Here is a 24569-nt window from a genome sequence, read left to right as displayed (position 1 = left end):
CAGAGGGAGGGGGCGGGGCGGGGCGGATGCCGGACGTGACGTTTTCGGAAGCGCCGAGAGTCGTCCGCGGGGGACAGGTGGGCAAGGGTCCCAGCAGTGTGGTGGGGCCCTGCCGCTGAGCGTGATCGGAGTCTGACGGGGAGCGGCCACCGTGAGTGTGGGGCCTGCAGCCTTCTCCTCCCTGCGCCCCCTGCCCGGCCTGTCGCGCGCGCGGCCCCTGACGGCTCCGGTCCCCAGCCTAGCCCAGCGCGTCCCCTCCTACCGCACGCGATAGACGCGAAAGCCTTCAATAATTTTGCCCGGTGTTGACAACTTGGGCTTGAGTGCCTTCGAGAAGGCCTCAAGCAGTTGTCAGTGGATCCTTCTCCGCTGTAAACGCCCCCTTCGCTCATTCCTGGTACTTCCTTTCGCCTCCCAGTCATCTTCCCCCGCCTCGGTTTTTTCCGCCACTTTCCCCTCTTATTTGCCGACGCTACATCTCCTCTTTGGAGTGTTGCTCAGCCTTGTGTGGGGTAGCACTTGCTGGCCTTGGGAAGGGGTTCCATTCTCGACCAAAAAATCCTCTCCCGAGAGGTGATAAAGAGCAACAAGCTTCTCCTGCCTCAGTTAGCTTTGATGGGCTCTGCGCTGAGTTTACTAATTAGTTAACTTGGGGAGGTTTTAGATTTGCTAGTGGCTTCTTGAGCCCCTGAAAAGACTCCCACAGAAGGTGGAATGCCTCTACATCCCTGGTAGTCCCCACAATTTTTGTACCCTTAGGGTGTTTGACGGAGAAGGCAATGGCACCCCACTCCAGTACTCTTGCCTGGGGAATCCCATAGGCGGAGGAGCCTGGTAGGCTGCAGTCCATGGGGTTGTTAAGAGTCGAACACGGCTGAGCGACTTCACTTTCACTTTTCACTTTCACGCATTGGAGAAGGAAATGGCAACCCACTCCAGTACTCTTGCCTAGAGAATCCCAGGGATGGGGGAGCCTGGTGGGCTGCCATCTATGGGACCGCACAGAGTCGGACACGACTGAAGCGACTTAGCAGCAGCAGCAGCAGGGTGTTTGAGAAAAAGCTTGGTGGAGGAAGTGTGACCGAGTGATAGAGTTGACCTGGAGAAAATCATCTTTGAGGGAGTGCTTGGAATGGAAAACAAGAGTGGGTAGACAAATGAAACAAATATGAGGATTTCTGGGCAGATAAGAATCCTGACTGAAGCAAAAGGTCTCTGTTGGCAATGAGTGAGGTTTAAAAGGACAAAGTGAGTAAGGTTTAAAAGGACCAAATGGGGCCAGTTGACACAGGGCCTTGAATTCCAAAATCTGCTGTAGCTTGTATGTTCTACAGCATGCTGGCTGTGCTGTGTCGCTTCAGTCATGTCCCACTTTGTGACCCTGTAGACTACAGCCCACCAGGCTCCTTTTGTCCATGGGATTCTCCAGGCAAGAATACTGGAGTAGGGGGTGTGCTGTAATTCAGTATACATCAAATACCCAGAATCTTTCTGGAAGTGATGTAGAGTGATATCTGACTGGAAGAAAGAATCTAACAGCAACAGTATCAGGAAAGATTGTAGAATGACTGCAATCTGAGACCCAGGGAGGGGAGACTCCCGGGTTGTTTTTGTTGTTATTGTTGGTTTGGGTTTTGCCTTTCAAGTTACCTTCATGTCCTTCTGTTATTCAAGGAGTACTTACTTAGTCTTCGAAGATAGATTTGAGTAAACTGTTTTCTAGATCTGAATTCCTTACCCTGAAATGATGATGTTGTACATTGACTGGACTAGTGATTTTATGAGCAGAGTCAGGATTATAAATATTCATCCCCACACCATTTCCCCTCACTAACCTTGTGCTAAAGTTCGAAAAGTTGTAGACAAAGTCTGTTACTCTCAGGTTAAATGATCAACTTAAAGTCAGTTAACAATCATCAGGAAATGTCATTGAGTGTTCTCTGTCAGATACTGGGGTGGGTGGAAGTGGGTAGCTGGGAGGAGAGATAATGGAAAAAATACAAGATACTGTCCCTCTTTTTATGGTGCCGAGGTCAGGGCCTCCTAATGACAGGGGATGATTAGCATGAAAAGAGAACTGAACCCCTTGTGGCTCATTATTGTTATACCCTTTGTAGCACCTAATCATGCCACAGGCATTGTGGGTTTCTGAGTCTGGCAGTCCTTTCATCCTTGTGAAATGGGCTTCCTTGAGGGTCTCAGGCTTCTTGTGGGAAAGAGACCTTAGTTAATATGAGCAACAGTATGTGGTGTTTTTCTCAATTTCTTTGTAAGGAAGAGGTTTGTTGAGATGTACACCTGTGCCGAAGTGACGGGGGCCTTGGTATTGATGCCATCTTTTGTTTGTTTCAGGACTTCTTGGTCCTCATGTCTGACCATGGAGATGTGAGCCTCCCACCCGAAGACCGGGTGAGGGCCCTGTCCCACAGGGGCAGCGCCGTGGAGATAAATGAAGACATTCCACCCCGCCGGTACTTCCGCTCCGGAGTGGAGATTATCCGGATGGCGTCTGTTTACTGTGAGGAAGGCAACATCGAATATGCCTTCATCCTCTATAACAAGTATATCACGTAAGACACCTCCGGTTTCCTTTTTCTTTTCTGGTGACTGATACCCCACTCATGGTGCTCTTGTGCTCATTTATTTCTGCTCAGAATTGCTAAAACCAGAGAACTTTACAACGTCATTATCATTAATCATTTTTGCTGGCAGCTCCTACATATTAGCTGTTCTTGACATTCAAAGACATGGGTACTGGGTACTGAAAATGTTGTTTTCATGACTCAGTAATTTCATGAGTAAGAGACCTAGCTCTTTGGGCTGTGCCCACATGGCCCAGCTGTTAGGCAAGAGAGTTGGTGTTTAAACTATACATGTTTTGTATTGATGAAGGATTTTTCCTGTCCCCTCTCTATTAAGGCAGCCAGTCAGAGGGTTATTGTTGAGGTTTAGCAGAGCCAAAATTCCTCACCTCTACTTATTTTGTAGCAAATTGAGTGTCTCGGGAAAGAGTTTTTTCTTAACCTTTATCATAATCGTGTAAATCATTAAATAAGTACCGACCACCTACAGTTTGTATAGCTCATCATAAGACCTTTCCCTTGAGTTGCTTAGCCTCTTGCAGCATGAATTGAAGATTTCAGTTAACAGGAACAATTGCTAAAGTCCCAGTGACTTTGGAAAAGATGTGTAATTTAGGAAGGGAATAATAATGTTAAAAGATCTCATTTGTAATTTCTAGTCTTGTCCTTTCATAATAGTAGGACCTTAAGGTAATAATAATTTCAGTGTATTTGTATAGCTCTTAAATAGTTCATAGAACATTTCACCTGCATTTATGTCATTTGATCTTTACGGTTCTGTGTGCACTGTGTAGGGCACATCATCCTTCCATTCTGCATATGAGGAAACACCCTCCAGGTTCAATGGTAGGTTTTATTCCACAATTTGCAGTGGCAAAACCTGCATTTTCCAGCTCTTAATTCAGGATTCATTCTACAGCATAAGGCCTGTTCTTTTTGTTTTCTTTTTGGTGCTGTTTCTTGAATTGAAGGTAGTCTTTTGAGATTATAGTCTGGGGACACACTAATTTGGGCTTATTTTTTATTGTTTTTTGAATGGGTAACGTGCATGTAGTGCAGAATTCAGAAGGCACGAAAGGGTATATATATTTAAAAACTAAATTTCCCTACCACTCCTCTTTTCCCCCAAACCTTTAGTTCCCCTCCCCAGAGGCTGGCACCCTTATTAGTTTCTTATATGTTCTTCTAGAGGTGATGGATGCATATTAATTATATTAAGTTTTTGATCACATACTGCTGTAAAGCAGTGTTTGTCAACTTTGGTGTTAGTGACATTTTGGGTTGAACAATACTTTGTTGCACAGGAGTGGCCTGTGCATTGTGGTGTGTTTAGTAGCATCTTTGGTCTTTCTACTCACTAGATGCCAGTAGAACCCCTTATCTCCAAGTTGTGACAACCCAGAATGTCTCCAGATATCACTAATGCTTTCTGAGAGGGAAAACTGCCCCAGTTGAGAGCCAGTACTCTAAAGAAGGTGTAAGAGTGGATTGCCTAGAATTCATATTGTAATTTTAGAATGGAACAAAGGGAGTGCTGTGGTTTCATAAAGTTCATAGAATCATAGTTACATTTCTCCCTCTCTTTGCTATTAGGAATTTCTCATTCCTAGGCACAATGGGCACAAAATTTATTTTCCCGAGATATTTCTTTGGCTACTGTCCTCCTCTTCATTTACTCTGCTGCTGGTGGAACTAGTATATTTCCAGTAATCTTGTAGATAGCTCTCTCAGAATGAGGGGCACAGTTCCTTTGGGAAATTATAGTTGAGTAAGTGCAGGAGAATCATGGAATCACTCTACCAGGTGTTTTCTGAGGGCCTTCTGGGTCTTGTTGTTCCACATAGAAAGTGCTTGAAGGGTGAGGATCGTATTCATTCAGCAAATATATATTGTGTATATCTTCTATCTACTTGACACTGCAGTAAGTCCTACGTACATAGTAAATAAAATGGCCCTTGCCCTTATTCTCATTATGGGAGAAGACAGCATACAGGTAAACAAAGAAATATATGGTAACAAAATAGGGGAGCAGCAGAGAAAGTGCTGTGATAGAAAATAGCCATGGATATCTAATTAAATAGAGTAACATCTATCTGAGAATGTAAGATTTAAACTGAGACTTGAAGGGTGCCATAGAGTTGGTCATTCCAAAAGCATAAAGCAGAGCGTTTAAAACAGATAGTACTGTGTATTCAGAAGGTCTCAGGTAGGAAAGACCTTAGTGTGTTCTGAGGATTAAAGATCATTGTGTTCGGAGTGTAGCAAATGAAGAGAGAGAATGACCTCAGATGAAGTTGGAGAGGTAGACGGGGCCAAATCATGGAGGATCTTATTGGCCACAGTAAAGAGTTTACATTTTATCTTGAGAGTAATAGAAAGCCACTGAAAAGTTTTAAGTGAGGCTGTGACCTAATCTTATTTATGTTTTAGAAATATAAATTTTGGCTGCCATATGGTAGCTGGTGGAGGGAGTGTTAAGAGAAGGCAGTGAGATTAGTTAGGAAACTCTTAACAGCAGTTCAAGAGAAAGGCTGGTGGCTTGAAAGAACATGGTAGCCTGGAAAAGAGTAGATGGATTTTGTTTTCTGGAGATAGAGTCCATGAGACTTACTCATAATTTTGGAAAGAAGATGATATCAAAGTTGACCTCATTTTGCCTTGAGTAACTTAGGATTTGCCAGTCCATTTATTGAGATGGGGGAGAGTGGTGTCAAAGGGGGTTGTTGGGTAGTGGGAAGACAAAGAGTTCATGTTAAGGTGTTAAGTTTAAGTTATCTATGAGATATCCAAGTAGTGATGTCCAGTAGGAGGTTGAGTGTAGCAGTCTGAACTCAGAGGAGAGGTCTCTGTTGGAGCAACAAGTTCAGGAGTCCTCAACATATAGTTGGTCCTGAAGCCATAAGGATGCTGAGACCATCTAGTGCACTGGTTCTTAATCTAGGGTCCAGGAACCCACAGGGATTTGTTGATAGAATTCAGTGTCCATGAACTTGGTTGGGAAAAACTTTTCTTATTTTTACTAATGTGTAGCTGAAATTTAGTACTTCCTTTAATTTTAGATATAGGCTCAAACCACAGTATTATTAATATTTGTAGTTTTGTCACCAACAGAAATCAAGATATTTTCATATTATGATTGTCCAGTAGGTCTCAAAATAACATTTATACTTATCACTACTTCAGAATTATAGTACAGTTCTTAAACCCACAACTAGATCTTGTTTTTTAATGCATTAACAATGCATCAATAAGTAAGCACATTTCATCATTTTTTAATATTTTGAAAACTGTTAGAGTAGAATGGGGCTTTTTGTAATCTTTCATTATTTATATTACATCTTTAAAAAATTATTTCGAGAAGAGTCCATAGGCTTCATTAGAGGCCGGAAGGATCCGTGGTGTATTAAAGGAAAAGAGACTTTGATTATGAGACTGTAGAATGAGAAGAAAAGGAACTTAGGAGAGAGCCCCAAGGTTGGTTAGTGAAGGGAAGGCCAGTAGAGGAAACTTGGAAGGAAGTTTTGAGAGATAGGAGGAAATCCATCACTTTGTCATGGGAGCCAAAAGAAGTAAGTAACTGCAGGACAATGGGCACTGTGTCAGGTGGGCAGGGATTTGATGTCATGATGTGATTGGTAATCTTGGTAAGCAGTTTCACTGATGTGGGTCGAAAGGGGAATGGGCGATGAGTATAGTTCCGAGACTGGCAAACTTTTCCTGTAAAAGGACCTGATGGTAGATATTTTTGGCTTCACAGGCAAGTTGGTCTCTGTCACAACCTCTGCTTTATAGTGTGAAAGCAAGTCATAGATAATACATGAATGAATGAGTGAGGCTGTGTTCCAATGAAACTTCATTTACAAAAACAGATGGCGAGCTAGATTTGCCCCACTGGCCATAGTTTGCCAAGCCCTAGCATAGACAGCTCTTTGGAGAAGTTGGACCAGAAGTAAAGTGGAAAATTGAAATAACTGAAGGGGGACACAGAGTACATGAATGTGTTTGTGTCTGTTTTCAGGTGGGAGATGCTAGAGCATATCTTTTGGAAAGGATACTGTGGAGTAGGAGAGGCTAATGGTACAGAAAAGAGATTGAGCATAGAAATAAACTCCTAAATAGGCCAGAGGGAGTAGGAGTAGGATTAATAGTACACAGAAACTTCAGTTGATTTTTTTTCTGTGCCTTGTTATTACATTGAGTGATATGAATATCAGTGTTAACAAGACTGGTAAAGGGAGCCTGTCCCTATATGTGGTGTACTGCTTATAGGACCATTTAACGGGATGAACTTGGCCTGGAGGAGAGTCAAGTGAGAGGAGGGGAAAATGTATTACTTAACTTGTTAGATTTGGGTTTTAATTTGGGACGTTGTTGGATTGGCTTGACCTGAATCAACAAATATAGCTACATTTATTTTTCTTGCAGATATCTTCAAGACCCTAACTCTTGATTCTGTGAGCTGACAAGTCCTAGGAGTTGCAAAAAAAACCTTCTAGCTCAGTATTCTTGCTCTGTTTTTCTACCACACTTTACTTGGTATGTTCCTGTCAGTTAACAAGAGCTCACTTTGGCAATTATTACACTGAGGAGGAGAGAGGAGGGTAGGCCTCTATTTCACCACTCCTCTGCTTCGCTCCCCCACTACTGAGTCATTGTTCTAGACCTTTTGTGGATACTTTAATTCAAGATTTTAAAGGGTATATTTTTTTCCCTCAATCAGTTTAGGCATCTTAATGATCTCAAGCACATTTCCCTCCTCAGAGGTTTTCCTTACTGTAGGAATGCTTTTCCTTTTGCAGACCCCAGTATAGAAGAAGGATCCTCAACATATTAAATCAGTACATATTTTCATGGTGAGCACAGACAGTAATCCAGGCAGTGGATTCTTTCACAGCTTTTTATGGTCATTGACTAGGCTACATCGAAAAGAGTTACAGAGGCCTTAGGCAATCCTGTCTGCTGTGTGAGCCTCTTACAACACAAACCTGCTTTCTGAAAATGGTCTGTCACCTGCGTTGAAAATGTTTCCCCCCAGGATTGGGGCTTATGGACTGAAGAGGGTTTTCCTCTGTGATCATGCTCGCTTTGCTCACTAACTTTTCAGATTGGAAGAAATTAGAGCCCTTAATGCATCCACGTTATAGAATTTCTTTTTGACTTTTTAAATTATTTTTACACAAAATTAATATGTTTTCATGATTAAAACAGTTTGTTTTCAAACCACACAGCAAGGGAAATATTAAAGTGAAAAGAAAATGCCCATCCACCAGAGGTAACCATGTTCTATTTCTTGTGTATTTATTAAGAAAATATCCCCATGCAAGCACCTGGGCTCATGTCTTTATCCTTTTTCCTTGGTACCTGAATGAGATCATACAACATAGTCTTCTCCACAGCTTGCTTTCTTAACAGTTGTATCTTTACATATCAGGACACTGATCCATCATCTCATTCTGCTTTAGGGGTGTTTCTTCTACCTGGAGCAGTCTTATCCTAGATATCTTCATGGCTCGCTCTTCCAGTCCTTACTTAAATGTTGCCTTCTCAGTGATGCCTTCCTTAGCTGCGCTACCTAAAATCTCCATCCCTTCCATGTCACTTATTCCCCTTCCCTGTTAGTGCCTTTCCCAGCACTGATTATCTGTGTACTCTTTGTTTGGTTTATTGTCTCTTACCCCCTGTCATGTATACTCTGGTGGGGAGGAATTTGTGACATTCACTGCCAAGTCCCCAGCCTTTATAATAATGCCTGACCCCATCGCAGATGCTCAATAAATGTTTTTTGAATGAAAGAGCGAATGATTATATTGTTTTTCCACATTTGGGTCTACCATAATTTATGAAGTAATCCCCTACTGATGGCCATTTAGGTTTTCAGTTTGTCTTTCTTTTATGAACAATGCTAATTGAATAATCTTATTCATATATTTTTGTACTATTGTAGGATAAATTCACAGAGATGGAATTGTGAGCTTAAATGGTATACACATTTTAAATTTTGAATACTTGTCTCCTACACCCCTTCCTCCCCTAAGGAAAAAGGTATTATCAAATTCCTGTCCTGCTAGGAGTGTGAAAGGACACCTATTTCTCTGTGCCTTTACCTACACTGATTGCAATCCAGTTTTAGCCTTTGCCAATCTGATAGATGAGAAATGATAGCTCATCTTAACTTGAATTTCTTTCATTTATAAGTAAAATTGAGTACCATTTTTCTTAATTATTTCCCTCTTTTATTTACTTTTATGCATATTTTTTCCTTTTGTTCTTTTGGATTGTTTCGTTTGTGTTTTGCCAGTGCATCTTTGTTTGCTTTTGTACAGCTCCTCTCTCTGAACTGCAACCAGATACAACCCAGAGAACAGTATACCTCTGGGCCACAGCTATTCTCTGCCTGGAAAACTTCTAACCCTGGTGTTAACATCTTCCTCTCTTTTTCTTGCTCACATCTTTATTTATTATGATAGTAAAAACAATCGTATATATAGCAGATGTTGGCTATGCGCTAGGCACTGTGCTCAGCACTTTATTTATTTTTAAACTCTGTTTGGTATCATAGCAACCGTTTCAGGTAGTACTAGTTTGTCTCTGTGTGTATAATTTATAGAGAGAGAGCAACTGAGGGATGGTGCTGGAGGCCACACAGCTGGTAGATAAGTGGCTAAAACCAGGATTTGAACCTAAGCAGGGTGGCTCCAGAGCCTGCCCTCCCAACCATTAAGCTTTCTTGCCTCCAGTGTGGGCAGTGGGTTGTGTTACTCATTCTGTTTTCAGGAGACCCTTCTGCCCATATGCCCCCATTCAGAAAATTGACTACAGTTACTGAAACACGAGAAAGGTGTTCATGTTCAGGTCTGGAAGTTTTATAAACTCATTTTATTTATTTATTTATTTTGACTGTGCTGGGTCTTCATTGCTGTGCACAGGCTACTCTCTGGTTGCGGTGCAGTCTTCTCACTGCAGTGGTTTCTCTTGTTGGAAAGTACAAGCTCAGTAATTGTGGTTCATAGGCTTAGTAGCTCCACAGCATGTGGGATCTTAGACCAGGGATCAAACCCATGTCCCCTGCATTGGCAGGCGGATTCCTAACTACCACCAGGGAAATCCTTCATGAACTAGTTTTCATTACATGGTTCAAAATGAAAATAATTTTTTTAAAAAAGGTATATAGATTTTTCACTCCCACTCCTGCCTCATGCACTCTATTTCCCCTGCCCTCTCCTTTTGTTAGCTTCTGTATATACTTCCTGTGTTACTATATATACTTATAAGCAGAATCTGGAATCTGGCATTCTGAGCCCTCCACTTCTGGCTGTGACAAGTTACTGAACTTCTGTTTGTTTTCACCATTCTTAAGTAGACATCATAAATGTTAGAGCTCATGAATTGATTCAGTTTATTTTTCCCACTGAGCTTTACAGTCAAGGACAAGAACTGAAAGAGGAAATCTAGCACTTACGTTTCTCTAAGCAGATTTCATCGGAGACCATAATGCACATATCAAACATAATGCACATGTGCACATATTACACATTACACATGTAATGTTCACATATAACACATATACTCTCTGAGCATCCCAGTGCTTAATCTGGTGCGAGGATGATTCTACAAAGGAACATGAATCCCAAAGAAAATAAGCCAACAGCAAAGATCACACAGAGCTAGGAGTAGTAATAGAACGTGGGTTTTCTCTTAGCCTCCTGCCTTTGGCTGCCAGACTGTTCACTGAAGAATGCTTTGTGACAGAGGGCTTTTCCTTTGGAAGCCTGTTACTGTCACAACCAGAAAAGAATTTCTTTGGAGGCGTATTTTTGGGCACAGGCTAGGATTTTCTCCCCTCCATAGTTTTTGTTGTGGGCGTCTCGTGCTGCTGAACGCCTGAGTTGGGAGAAGAGCAATTCTGTGGCTCTTTATGGGGCTGAGGGTGAGTGGGGGAGGGGGCCTGTTACCTGTGCGTACCTGGAAACCTGTCGGATAGCCCCTACAGGGTAAGGGAGTTGCACTGCTTCAGAGTCTTCTGGGCATTTGCATGTCTTCTTTGCATCACCATCAATCTGTTCTGTCCCCTTAGGCTCTTTATTGAGAAACTACCAAAGCATCGAGATTACAAATCAGCTGTCATTCCTGAAAAGAAAGACACAGTAAAGGTGGGTCTTCACTTTCACTCTTGCCCATCTAAAAGCTTCAAAGAGGCACAGACTAACTTCCAGACATAAGAAGCAGAGTCTGCATCTGAATGTCAAATCCTGCAAATAGGAGATAAGGCCATTTCAGTAGATAAGTTACAAAATACCAGGTACAGTATGGCAGGGGTAATTTAAATTACATTATTTAAATGTTTTTAGAAGTGGTGTTGCCATTGCCAACTTGACTTAAGTCTTTTTACTTTTCTACTTAATTGGCGACCATTGTCCTAACTCTCAGATTTTGATTTTGTATCCCAGAAATTAAAGGAGATTGCATTTCCCAAAGCAGAAGAACTGAAGGCAGAACTGTTAAAACGATATACCAAAGAATATTTAGAATATAATGAAGAAAAAGTGAGTATGTATTAGCAAAAAAAGGAAATTGTTTTGGCTTCTTAGGCTGTGTTCTAGGAATCTAGTAGGTATTTCAGCGGATCTTTTGATTTCATTGTGATATTTTATATTTTTAGCAAAATCCAGAAAAAAGTGTTGAGGCTGAGGATTCTAATACAGATTAACCCCTTTATCTAAGAGGATGACTTGAGGGACAGAAAATCTATTGCTTGCCTGTTACATCTAGAGCTAGAACCTAAGAACAAAGAAAGTTCTCACTAAAGTATAGGGTTTTTAGATCAGAGAATTTGGGGATTTGATTCACATTTGATTATATCCAAAACAGATTATACCTGTTTATAAAGCTGTTAATATTTTCAATGACTTCTTGTTAGGAAGAGTCAGTTAAAACACGTGAGAAACTCTGAGGCAGGGTCACTGGTCTGTCAGCCGGGAACACACACTGCAAGCATTTCGCATTCTTTTGTACACTCTCCTGAACTCTATTCTGGACTCTGATGTTGAAAATCAGCTGAGAGGAAAACAGCTGTATATTTCTAAGGTACCTAATGAGTGAAAATCTTCATGAAGGAAGCTATTACTTGATGGTTCTTATAGTTTAAAATGTCACTCTGTATTTTACTAATCACCAGAAGAATTCCAGAGGCTTCATTCAGGGTTAAAATTCAATACAGACCCCTACATGGCGTTTGTAAGTTGGGATCTGGTTCCTTTTCGCAGCCCTACTTGGGATACAGAATGTATACGTGGCACACTTAGAGACTAAAATTCTGTATGATATGCATGTACGGGCAATATGCTGCATTGAGATTTTGGTAAAGAAGAAAATGCATTAGTTAGAGTTATTGGGAAAGGGTACTGAGAGGATTAGGACTTTAACTGTCCTTGAAGAATAGGGGTACGGTGGTTAGATCCATTAGGGGTAACTGTCCTATGGGTGTAGAGGCACTGAGGGAAGCCTGGATTCTGTGTTTGGAAATCAGGCCAGAACATTTGGGGGCAGTCTCCCTGCTAAAAAGCTTTGTCCTCCTAAGGTGTGAAGTTACTTGAGTGTAAAGTGTTATTGTTAACTCCTATTTGTGCTTTGTAGAAGAAGGAAGCGGAAGAATTTGCCCGAAATGTAGCCATGCAGGAAGAGCTGGAAAAGGAAAGACGGAGGGTGGCCCAGCAGAAGCAGCAGCAGTTGGAGCAGGAGCAGTTCCATGCCTTCGAGGAGATGATCCGGAACCAGGAGCTAGAAAAGGAACGACTGAAGATTGTGCAGGAGTTTGGGAAGGTGGACCCTGGCCTGGGGGGCCCACTGGTGCCTGACTTGGAGACGCCCTCCCTAGATGTGTTCCCCACGGTGCCTGCTATACCCACACAGCCTTCAGACTGTAATGCAGCTGTGAGGCTTGCCAAGCCACCGGTGGTGGACAGATCCTTGAAACCTGGAGCACTGAACAACTTGGAAGGTAGTGAATTCATTCGCTCGAATCCTCTTCCGTCTCAGCTGCAGCCAAAAAGGGCGTCATTCCAAGGGATTCAGCGGACGACTACCTCCGTGATCCCGCTCATTAGGCTCTGGTCATAGAAATCCATTCGATCAATATTATCATACTGTGTTCTATGACAGCTGTATTATAAAGTGGCCTTTGCTTAAGCCATATAATTTACCTGGGCTAGGTTGATTTTCTGAAGCGCTAATAAAATCCTTGAAAGTCAGACTCACTCTCAGCTTTTAAGGGTTATATAGAGATTTGACATGTTCAGTGAACTAGAGACCACTGTTAACCTTTTGCAAAGGAAATTTGAGATTTATAGTAACACTTTAAAATTCAACAACTGACTTAAAAATAAAAGCTACTGAACTGTGTTTGCCTCGCAAATATTCCTAATTGGTAAGGAACTTAGTCAAGGTAACTATTCTGTGTGCTGCTGCTGCTAAGTCGCTTCAGTTGTGTCCGACCCTGTGCCACCCCATAGACGGCAGCCCACCAGGCTCCCCTGTCCCTGGGATTCTCCAGGCAAGAACACTGGAGTGGGTTGCCATTTCCTTCTCCAATGCGTGAAAGTGAAAAGTGAAAGTGAAGTCGCTCAGTCATGTCCAACTCTCAGCGACCCCATGGACTGCAGCCCACCAGGCTTCTCCGTCCATGGGATTCTCCAGGCAAGAGTACTGGAGTGGGGTGCCATTGCCTTAGTGGTAATTCAGTCTAGCCATAAAAACTATTGAGTCTTTCCTTCTCTCACCAATGAATAGTTACCCGAGAAAATAACAGTAGCAGCCAAATGATGAGTATGCCTTGATGATTAGAATAGATCTTTTTGTTAGGAATTGTCTTTCAAGTAGTCATGTAAGGAATTCAGCTTTGTAGAAGATCTACTTAAAAGGACAAGGTAAGAGTGGGCAAGAGGTGTTAGACTCTGAAGCTTTCAGGATTTCTCCCCATGTACTTAGCAGGGTTGCCTCTCACTATTATTCCTGAATAATAGTAGAAACTCAGAAACTTAAGTAGTAGTTTCTCTTTGTCTTCACTTGAATGATTAAAGCCTCTTCTCTTTTCTTGAAACAACCTACTCCCAGTGGCTGTGGTCAGAGGTTGGAGAAGAGCCTTTGCAGCCCTTTCTCTTGTGCCATTAGGATGAGATCCCCACTTACTGCCTGCAGTTGGGGGGACCCCAGTGATTTGGCATTGCTCTCCTAGGGCTGCCAACTCTGAGGTCAGCTTGGGGAGGTCTTAGATTTTTTTTGTCTCTCCTTTACAGCTCCTACAATCGATGGATTGCGCCACGTGGTGGTGCCCGGGAAGCTCTGCCCACAGTTTCTCCAGTTGGCCGGTGCCAACACTACCCGGGGAGTGGAGACATGTGGAATTCTCTGTGGAAAACTGGTAAAAAAAAAAAAAAAAAAATGCTTTCTAGAGCCTAGACTGTTTCTTCACCCTTGGCCTCCTGTGACTTTCAGAGAGATATCCAGGGTCAGTTACTCTTTGTACAGATCCCTCTGCTGAAGGAGCCATGGCAGCAAAATGCAGTGTCACCTTGAATTTAGTAGCCCTGGATTTGGTTAATTCTGATTAATCAATTAATTAATTGAATTTAACTGAGTATTTTAATGCTGGTGATAAGAAATGCTTAATTCTAAACTTGGTAGGAAGATCCCTTGTTCAGCTTTTGAACACCTGCTTTATGGTAGATCATCAGAATATAAATATGTAAGGCAGATAGCATCTGTCCACAAAAGGTACCCAGGCGCTTTAGAGAGATGGGAGATATACACCAAAAGATAGTTTGCTGACTAGCACGTATAATAAAAGTACTAGGAATTATGGGGAAAGAAGGATCATTAAATGGAGGTGCTTAAAGAACTCATTACTAACTGCTGAATAGATAAATGAGTAAAGTGGAATAGACTTAAACTGAGCCTTAAAGGTTGGGAAGGGCTTAGAGAAATAGTAAAAGGAAACTCCTCTAGACATGAATAAAGGAAGAGAAACAGTACCATACCCAGAGCTTCTTAAGACTCATGAGCAGACCTGTTTGGCTGCAGCAGGAAATTCGCACAGGGCTGTGGGCATCTTGGCCTTGCAGAGGGCCCCAGGCGGTGTACTTGGGCAGTAAGAGTTGTGAGCAAGACTGACCTGAGGGACTCATCTCATGGAGGAGACTCATGCTGGGAGAAGGGCCTTTGCTTGTATGGAAGTTTAACTTTCCACTGCTGTGACAGAGAGGGTTGCCTACGTACCGCGGAATCGTGATGAGCTATTTTCTAATTTGACAGATGAGGAACGAATTTACCATTACCCACGTTCTCATCCCCAAGCAGAGTGCTGGGTCTGATTATTGCAACACCGAGAATGAAGAAGAGCTTTTCCTCATACAGGATCAGCAGGGTCTCATCACACTGGGCTGGATTCATGTAAGCAGTTCTGAGCCCTCCGGGGGTTCATCTCACATGATGTTACAGACGCACTGCTTGTTCTTTTCTTGAAGCAGAGTGAATTGTATCCAGGCTGTTTAGATGGTTGTATTCCCCTCTGTTGGGTACAGACTTGACTTCCTTAGCATACTTACCTGCTTGCACTCCAGTGTTGATTTCTGGGGCTTTTCATTTCTAAAAGATGTTATGATTTATTATATTTTAAGAAATGTATATATTTATTTTGACTGTGCTGGGTCTTCATCGCTGCACACGGGCTTTCTTTAGTTATGGTGCATGGACTTCTCACTGTGGTGGCTTCTCTTGCGGAGCCTGGGCACTGGGCACCTGGGCTTCAGTAGTAGCAGCACTCAGGCTCAGTAGTTGTGGCACACAGGCTTAGTTGCCCTGCAGGTCTTCCCAGATCTGGGATGGAACCCATCTCCCCTGCATTGGCAGGCAGATTCTTCCACTGGACCACCAGGGAAGCCCAGGACTTTTTAATCAAAATAATTTTTTAATAGAAATGAAATTCTTCCTCCAAAGTCCCAATTTCCCTGTGAGCATGAATGTTGATAGGATGCTGGCTGAGAGTGTATGTGAGCCTTGACCACAGAGGTTTATGCCTTACTTCATACAAATGATGTTCCTGAAAGGTGTACAAATCAAAGTATTTAAAATGAACCAAGGAAGTTAATTCAGATACTTGCATTTCATCTTTCTTAAAACAACCTATGAAAGAAAGTGAAAATGTTAGTTGCTCAGTCGTGTCTGACTCTTTGCAACCCCACGGACTGCAGCCTGCCAGGTTCCTCTGTCCATGGAATTCTTCAGGCGCAAATAGTGGAGTGGGTAGCTGTTCCCTTCTCCGGGGGATCTTCCCGACCCAGGGATCGAACCCAGGTCTCCTGCATTGCAGACAGATTCTTTACCATTTGAGCCTCCAGGGAAGCCCAAAACAACCTATATGTAAACCTTTATGTAAATCCGAAGGGCTATCAAAATAGAAAATTTTTAAGTATCTGCATATCCTAACAGTCTTCTAGTAATACTCAGGTAAGATATAATTCCATCCCTAAAGATTACATTTTAATTTTTCTTTTTATTCTTTTTCAACCCCTCATTCTCATAGACCAAGCTGTTTTTACATTGTGTGACAGGGTCCCACACAAACAAGGCAGCTTATTTCTGGATTTGGGAAGATTGCACATACTGTATATTGGCACTGGGGAAGCACTGACTTGTGAGGCAGTCCTGTGTGCCTCTGTCCTTTTGTAAATACTTGCTATTGTGTATCCCCCATTATAGATACATGGGGGATAGAAAACCTGTGTCTTATCCACCAGGGGATACAATTTGAGTAAGGTTTGATTTTAGTCTAATAGAGGAGATTGACATATAGACAAGTCGTTAACTCCTTATGTGAAGCAGAATGTGCCTGGCGCTTTAAGAGATGCCCTGTAGAATTTAGAGGAGGGAAGGATCACAGCTGGGGTGATGTACTAGATTTGTGGGGGGGGGCGGGGCAAGGGAGGGTTGCATATGGAGGGGACAACAGTGAAATAGGCAGACTGGAATCCTGGGGCGTTGAGTGGTCCAGTTTTCTGGGGCTTAGAGTTCATATCAGGAAACAGTGATAGATAAGTTTTCACATAATACATTAGGAGTAGTATTTTGGGTGGACAGGCAGGATAGTTCTGCATTTTAGTGAGTAGGATGAGACAGGGAGCTCATTTAAGAGGTTAATGTGATGATTAAAATGTAATAATGAAGAGAGCCAGGATGATGGCAGTGCATTTGGGAAAAAAAGAGACAAATGTAGGATTTCAGAGGATGTGGGGAATGAGTCAGAGAGGATGATGAGTAAATGTGATGACTTAGAAATTTCAGGCCTGACTCATGGAAGTGGCAGTGATCAATCATCTCATAAGGAGAAACAGAGGTTCCAGCAAGAGAACTTACTTGGAAGTGGGGCAAATGTTGTCTTCAGTTCTGAGTATGTTGAATTTAAGATACTGGTAAGACATTGGGCTTCCCTGGTGGCTCAGGTGGTAAAGAATCTGCCTGCAGTGTGGGAGACCTGGGTTTGATCCCTGAGTCAGAAAGGTCCCCTGGAGAAGGGAATGGCAACCCACTCCTGTATTCTTGCCAGGAGAATCCCATGGACAGAGGAGCCTGGAGGGCTACATCCATGGGGTCGCAAAGAGTCGGACACGACTGACTTTGATTTTTTTCTTTTTCCAGACATTATATCAGTAGAGGTAGTTATCAGGAATTTGAACTTGGAAACAAGGTCAAGGTGGGAAAGAGAACCAGGAGACCTCTATGTCAAGCTGACCTTGGAGGCTTTGGAGCTGGGGGAAGGTGGAAAACAAGAAGAAATTAACTTGCAGCTGAAGGCCAGGCCACCTAGGGGAGCATAGGGAGTAGTTAGTCATGCAGCACAGAGATGTCAGAGAAAGGTGAGGTAGTGTTGAGGCATAGGTACCAAAGGAGGAGGAATGTCTCAGAGAGAAACTTCAGGATGTTCACTGTGTCACATGCTGCGGAGAGCTCCAGGATGTTGAGTACTTGTATGAGCTGATTGGACTTGCTGAGTCATTGATGACCTCAGTTTAGTGGGTTTTAGGCAATGGTGGGAATAGCTTTAAAAGGTTTAAGAAGTAATGGGTATTGAGGTTGTGGTGATAGTGAAATGTACACTAATTTTTTGAAGAGCTTAGCACTAACTAGAGGAAAGGAAAGAGATTGAATAGTGGCTTAAGGAATAGCCAGGTTGAGAGAAAGTTTGCTTGATTTATGGTTTAGTGTGTGAAAATGTGTTGTTTTTATTTTGATTTTCTTGAAACCTTTATATTTGAAATATATATAAGAAAGTATTATATAAACTAAATGTACACTTTAATGAATCATTAAACAAAAATATATGTGTACACATTACCTAGGTTAAGAAATAGAGCATTGCCAGAAACATACTCCTACCCCATGCTCCTGCCCAGTCACCCTTCCTCTCTGGTACAGGTAATCCCTCTCTTGATTTCTTTTGAAATTCTTTGCTTTCTTTATAGCTTTGCCACCTTACTGTGTGTCCCTAAACTCAATAGCTTGCTTTTTCCTGGGTTTGAACTTCACATGCGTGCGTGTGTGCTCAGCCACATCCAGTTCTTGGTGACCCCATGGGCTGTAACTCGCCAGGCTCTTCTGTCCATGGGCTTCTCCTAGCAAGAATACTGGAGTGGTTTGCTATTTCCTCCTCCAGAGATCTTCCTGAACCTATGAGCCACCAGGGAAGCCCTTTTGAACTTTACTTAAATAGAATTATATAATATGTATTCTTTTGTATTCAGCTTCTTTTGCTCAGTGTCTTTAAGGTTCATCTGCATTCTTGTGTATAGTTGTCTGAGCATGTTTTTAAGCCCAGTGAGTGGGTGAACTATAGTGGAACCTGTGAATGAGATGTAAAAGGACAGGAGAGACAAGATAATCTGGAGGTAGGAAGGAATTAAGTCAAAAGTACAAAGAGGGTGTCTTCTTCATATTAGGGAGAAAACACTCCTCTACAACAGAATTGAAGGAAGAAAGTTACAGAGGGATTTTCAAGGTTATAATTGGAGATGTTGAGGGAACTCATTTTAGGCGATCTTTCAATGAGGTTGAAATCTAGGTCCATTGCCCAGCGGGAGGAGGCAGGAGAGTTTAAGAACTGGACAAGATGAGGCAAAGTTGGAAATAATTACTGTTTAGACTTTAGGTACATCTTAGCCACAAGTGAGTAAAACTATTTTTAATATCAGTGAGGGCCTAGCTAGGAAGAAATTTAGAACTTAAATTGATAGTATTCCAGCTTTTTTTCCCCCATGATGTTCCTGTACCATTTCTTCCTAACTTGGGATTAAAAGCAAACCAAAACAGACGGTAATGTTTGCTCAGATCTTAAAGTTGGCAAGAGGAGAATGCAAAAGGTCCATTCTTCCTTCTGTACCATGCCAGCTATGAATCAGGTTCCTGGTCAAAATCTTTGAATTTTTTCTGGCTGTGCTGGGTCTTCGTTGCTGTGCAGGCTCTTCTCTAGATGAGGCAAGCAGGGGCTACCCACTGGTTGCAGCGCGTGGCTTCTCCCACAGGCTGGTTGCAGCGCGTGGGCTTCTCCCGCGGCGGCGTCTCTTGTAGTTGCAGCAGCACGCGGGCTTAGCAGTTTCGGCTGCCAGGCCCTACAGCACAGGCTCAGTAGTTTTGGTGCATGCGCTTAATTGCATGTGGGATTTTCCCAAAACAGAGATTGAACCCACTACTTCTACATTGGCAGGCAGATTCTTTACCATTGAGCCACCAGGAAGCCCCCCTCGTCAGAAACTTTGTATGGTCATGTTTATCGCCAACTACCGTGTAACCCCCAACTCAGTATTCAAGGCACTCCTTCACCTTGTCTCAGCCCTGTCTTAGCTGGCATTGTTCTTTGTGGACACTCTGCTCATCTGAACACCCAGGCTGCCCTCAGCATTCACTTTTCTCACTCATTTCTGTTCCTTTGGTGTATTTTTTTTTTTTTTTTTTCATAAAAATGCCTTCCTCTATCTCCAGCATGTGAGCACAGTAGGCATAACTTTTTTTCAAGAAACTCAACTGTGACGGGAAGGAGTGAAGGCATAGTAGTTAGAGGGGAGCAGAGCCTCAAACAAGATTTTTTGGTTTTCAGTTATTTATTGAGGCCCTGCTATATGTCTTTATGTCGTCTTTCTAGCTAACCCAACTTTAGATTGGAGACCTTCATCAACTTGTGTAGACTTTGTTTGTTCTCAGTTAAAATTTCAAGCTCTAACATGGGATGAAAGGTGTTGACACAGGCCACATGTTCCTAAAAGCCTATGGGATCGTATTCTTATTGGTAGAAACTGTTCCTCCCTTGTGGTCATCGAAGCCCTTTCCTGCCCTGTGCAGGCGTGGTGTGTGGATTTGCTGTCAGCACTCAGCTAACTTGTTCCTGTGTTGTAGACTTCTTCCACAGTGAGCTGGTCACAGCGTTTTGTGCAGTCATGCTTCTCGGATGAGGCTACGCATAAGAATTATTTAATGAGCTTTAAAAAAATATTTTTTTCCTTCTCAGGATGGATATTTCCAGGGTGGGGTGCAGGAACTTGTGCTTTTGACAAGTTCCCTTGGGAGCTTCATTTTTGCACAACAGAGTTAAAAACACTGGTCAAGTGTGCATATTTATTTTCTGTGCTTTTAAGTCAGTAAAGATTGGTGTTCTTTTTGAGTCATATTTGGTCTTTCCTTTTTCCATCCTTATTATCTAACATCATACCCCCTCTGAGGTAAGTCTTTATATAGTGTTCATTTGTATACAAAGACAGTGTTCAATAAAACATTAAATAACTGGGGAATTTCAGTGGTTAGGACTTGGCGCTTTCAGTGCCATGGCCCAGATTCCCTCCCTAGTTGAGGAACTAAAATCCCACAAGCCATGCAGCACGGCCAAAGAAACAAAATTGAAAAACTGAAAGCAAGTGAGATAAACTGAATGAAATTTAAATGGTGCTTTAACTGATTGCTTTCAAATTTCGACATCGTGGTCTTTTTCTCAGATAGGACAGGGTCCTTGTGGTTAACCACCCCCTGAAATCCCAGTCACCCTCTGCCTCTCATACCCCTGAATGATATGCTTTACCCACAGGACAGCTTTTGCCACTTTTACCCATGGAGCCCCTGACTTGTGCCTGACTTTTAAACCCCTTTTTCAGGAAGAAGAATCATTCATCTGTGGCTTGTTAAGTCCTTGACGCCTACCAGGTTGAAGTATTGGGTAGCACATACCATCTATTCCAGTATGGGTGACTTTCCATCGTGTCGAGAGAGCTTGTGAGGAGCCAGATAGATCTTGATGGTCAAATAGAAATTATGAGTCTGCACATACTCATGTTAAATTACATTTGTTTACAATGCAGGGAAGGAAGTTCATTCCTTATTAGGAACTTCAGGCATATTCCTCATGGCTGCTAATGACCTTAAACTTTAGGAGATCATGGGAAGTTATTGAGAATTATTTGGCTCTGCCTTCCTTCATGGGGGGGCTTCCCTGGTGGCTCAGATGGTAAGAATCTGCCTACAATGTGGGAGATCCACGTTCGATCCCAGGGTGAGGAAGATCCCTTGGATAAGGGCATGGCAACCCACTCCAGTATTCTTGCCTGGAGCATTCCATGGACAGAGGAGCCTGGCAGGCTGCAGTCCATGGGGTTGCAAAGAGTTGGACGTGACTGAGCAGCTAACATTTCACTTTCTTCATGGGCTGGGCTTGCCTGTGTATTCTCAGAGGCTTTTTTTCCCTCTTCTCAGACTCATCCCACGCAGACAGCCTTCCTCTCCAGTGTTGACCTACACACTCACTGCTCGTACCAGATGATGTTGCCAGAGTCGATAGCCATTGTTTGTTCCCCCAAATTCCAGGAGTAAGTACATAGGGTGTTCAGGGGAAAAGCCTCAGAGGAAATGTTCTGCATTCTTAAGACCTTGTTCTCTATCTAACATATAGATTGTGATATTTGATTGGCTTTTCTAAAGGTCTTCCTTTTAAGTCCTGTAGCCTGATAAACCTACTCTGCTTGTTTACAAAAGTATCCAAGCAATAATGTAGGTGCTTTTATAAGAAAAGGATGTAAGAAATTTGAAGTGTTTGACTTGAAGCAGTAGGAATTTCAAGAGATTGATGTCAGATTAGAGAATTTCAGTATCCAACAGATTATCTCTGAAAATTAACTTTTTCATTTTAAACCCTGTTATTTACTATGAATTCTCCCAGTAAAACTGATGTGGTGGCAGTGATGAATCACTGTCTGATTCATTCACCAGAGAAGAGATCTGCGGGCCAGCAGACGTTTGAAGGTGTCTCAGAATGAGCTCTGCCCTGCCCAGTGTGTGTGTGATTGAGGGGACACCTTTGCTGGGTTCTGGACCTGCTTTTTCTTATTTCAGAACTGGATTCTTTAGACTCACTGACCATGGACTAGAGGAGATTTCTTCCTGTCGCCAGAAAGGATTTCATCCCCACAGCAAGGACCCACCCCTCTTCTGTGTATGTATCCCTGTGGAGGAAGCTGCAGCTACGCTTTAACCAGGGAGCACAGTCAGAGCTGATGCGACACAGTGTCCTTCACGGCCCACACAGAAGATCAGCCCTGTCACTAATTTTTCTGAATCTTCCTACAAAGACATGTGTGGGAAGCAGTGTGGAACAGGAAGGGGTTTGAGTCTTAGCTCCGCTACTTCAGGGTTGTGATCAAGTTATTTAACCTTCCTGGGCCTCAGCTTTCTCACCTATACATGGAGATGATGATGATGATAATAATAATATATACTTTTACAGGTTGTTGACAGGATTAAATGAAAGTACCAAGTGCAGTAGCTTGCTTATTAAACATTAGGTTTTTCCCTTCATCATCATCAGTTGCTAAGCATGCATTTTAATAAGAGATTTGAATTCAAAAGAAAAAAGCCATTTAAGATAGGTAAAGTATATTTAATTTTGGAATTTTGCTTTTAATTTGATTTTAGGTAATAGAGATTTTTATGACCTTCTTAGAAAGTTTTTCCCCCAAGTGGTAAATGTTGTGGGTTTTTGGTAAATTCACAGTGGTAAAAAGCTGTGGATAAAAAGCTGTAGTTGCTGATAAGTATGTTGCAGTATTCTCCTCAAATCTAATGAGATAGTACTGCCTCACTCCATGCTGGCCATGAAGTATTATTATTTCTTTTGGGTTCACTGAAAAGAAACCAATGTGGAAAAGGGACTCCAGAGCCTTGTCACGTAAAAGAGACTAGGGATGTTTAGTAGAGAACCCCAGGGAGCATCTGAGAACTGACTGTGAGTGTTAGAAGAGCTGTTGTATAAAAAGGTCCCAGATATTTCATATGACTCCCAGAACCAAAACTTAAGACCCTGTGAAAGTGCCAGTTTTCAGCTGAGTACGAGAAAGAAATTTCTGACAGATTTGCTCACAAATAGGGAAGTCTGCCTTGGAATGTAATAAGTGGCTAGGTACCAGGATGTTGAAACAGAGACTGCACAATCCCCCAGAAAGGCCTAGGCTTTCAGTTAGGATGACCCCTTGCGCATGCGAAGAGGGAGTATTCCCCTTGTGAGAATAGGTGTACTTTATCATCTGGTTGACATAATGACCCAGCATACTGCAATTAATTCAGCAGTTATTTAAAATAAATGTATATTTTATAAATGATTCTAGAATACACATACATTTGAAGAATAAATGGAAATATATAGGTCCATATTGATTCAGACTACAGGCTATTGATTCTGGATTGGTAGAAATAATAATTCCCAGACCCCTTACCATAATTGCCACTTAAGTAACAGTCTGGCTGCCAGCCTGGGAACCACTAGCCAGAATGAGCATTTTAAGTATATAAGCATTTAAAAGATGATTTTTCTGAATTTTCCAGGACTTCCCCTTTCTTTCTATTTCGCTCTTGCAGAGCTGCAGCCATGTGACTGTTGTGGACAGAGCTGTGACCGTCACAGACCTTCGATGAGAGTTTGACTCAGACGCCTCCCAAGAATTGTAAAACCATATCAGTGTACTGTAGCCCCTTAATTTAAACTTTCCAGAAAGCTCTGGAAGCTTTTTAAAACAATAGGAAGTATCACCCAGGGGAGAACTGATTTTCTATTTCTGGTTTGAAAAGAAATAATCAAGTATGTTTTTTAGGCACATCTGGAAAATAGCATGGTCATGCTAAAGCAACTTTTCAGTGTGCCTGTAACTAAAAAATTAAGTTGAAAAACTGTGTAATGAAGACTCACATGTGCTTTGTTCAAGATTCACCAATTGTTAACATTTTTTCCCTGTCATGTATCCTTCTAATTTCTTTGCCAACTTGTTTATTGTTTACCTTTGGACTAATGAAGAGCATCTATGCAGAAGTTTGGAAGCCATTTAAAAAATCTTTGGGTTTTTCTGTGGTTTATGGCAAGATTAATGAAGCTTATTATAAGGCTGAAGGTCAGCTTGCTATGTCTGACCAGATGGTGAGGCTCAATAACCCTAAAGAATGATTTTGTCAGAAATTATTGTTATTTAACAAATATTTCAGGATATTTTTTCTTCTACAATAAAATAACAATTAACTTATATATATATATGTTGTGTGTGTGTACGTGTGCTCTAGGACAATCTGTTGGATCAAGCATTGTCTAGACAGACAGTGCTTACTAAATGTTAACTAAAAGGTCTGGTTATTTGGGGAAAGGTGAGGGAAAAATAGAGCTTTGAGATGTGCCAACATTGCAGGTGTGCCCCAGTTCACGTTAAATTGTTCAGTCCTTTCATTCTGCCTCTTGCCATCTTCCAGAGGTGTGAAGTCATCTTTGTTCTTTTGGTGCTGTCTCAAGTAGGTCATCCATTCACTTCCTCCTTGTGCCCTGAAATCTTTCAGCTGAGGGTAATAGTGCCTTTATTTGGAGTACCAGGTTACACTCCAAATAAATGATTATATTCCCATGCCAACACACCCTACTGGCTTTTTGTG

The 24569-nt window shown here is 42.2% G+C and overlaps 1 protein-coding gene across 3 annotated transcripts; it reads left to right on the top strand.

The window, feature by feature from the left end:
* STAMBP (STAM binding protein) lies at nt 1-24180 on the top strand. Of its 3 annotated transcripts, none has more exons than XM_027554864.1 (10): nt 1-77; nt 2353-2570; nt 10657-10732; nt 11030-11125; nt 12216-12579; nt 13874-13998; nt 14889-15026; nt 21363-21475; nt 21999-22098; nt 23517-24180. In XM_027554864.1, exons 1-10 carry the CDS (start codon nt 27-29, stop codon nt 23571-23573), a joined length of 1338 nt encoding a protein of 445 aa, XP_027410665.1. In that variant the 5' UTR covers nt 1-26; the 3' UTR covers nt 23574-24180. The 3 variants fall into 3 exon arrangements, with proteins under 3 accessions (XP_027410665.1, XP_027410666.1, XP_027410667.1); XM_027554865.1 differs by having other exon boundaries at nt 40-151; XM_027554866.1 differs by having other exon boundaries at nt 40-397.
* Nucleotides 24181-24569: the final 389 nt, after the last annotated feature.

This window comes from Bos indicus x Bos taurus, chromosome 11, assembly GCF_003369695.1.
Source record: "Bos indicus x Bos taurus breed Angus x Brahman F1 hybrid chromosome 11, Bos_hybrid_MaternalHap_v2.0, whole genome shotgun sequence".
Classification (NCBI taxonomy): domain Eukaryota; kingdom Metazoa; phylum Chordata; class Mammalia; order Artiodactyla; family Bovidae; genus Bos; species Bos indicus x Bos taurus.
Note: the sequence above shows the minus strand (reverse complement) of the source record. Positions and strands in the feature narration are given on the sequence as shown.

Excerpts from the sequence above, each read along its gene's own strand:
- STAMBP (XM_027554864.1), top strand. The coding sequence starts at position 27 with ATGCCGGACGTGACGTTTTCGGAAGCGCCGAGAGTCGTCCGCGGGGGA. Across the intron at positions 11,126-12,215 it reads TAGAATATAATGAAGAAAAA|AAGAAGGAAGCGGAAGAATT; the intron begins GTGAGTATGTAT and ends TGTGCTTTGTAG. Across the intron at positions 21,476-21,998 it reads TGTTCCCCCAAATTCCAGGA|AACTGGATTCTTTAGACTCA; the intron begins GTAAGTACATAG and ends TTCTTATTTCAG.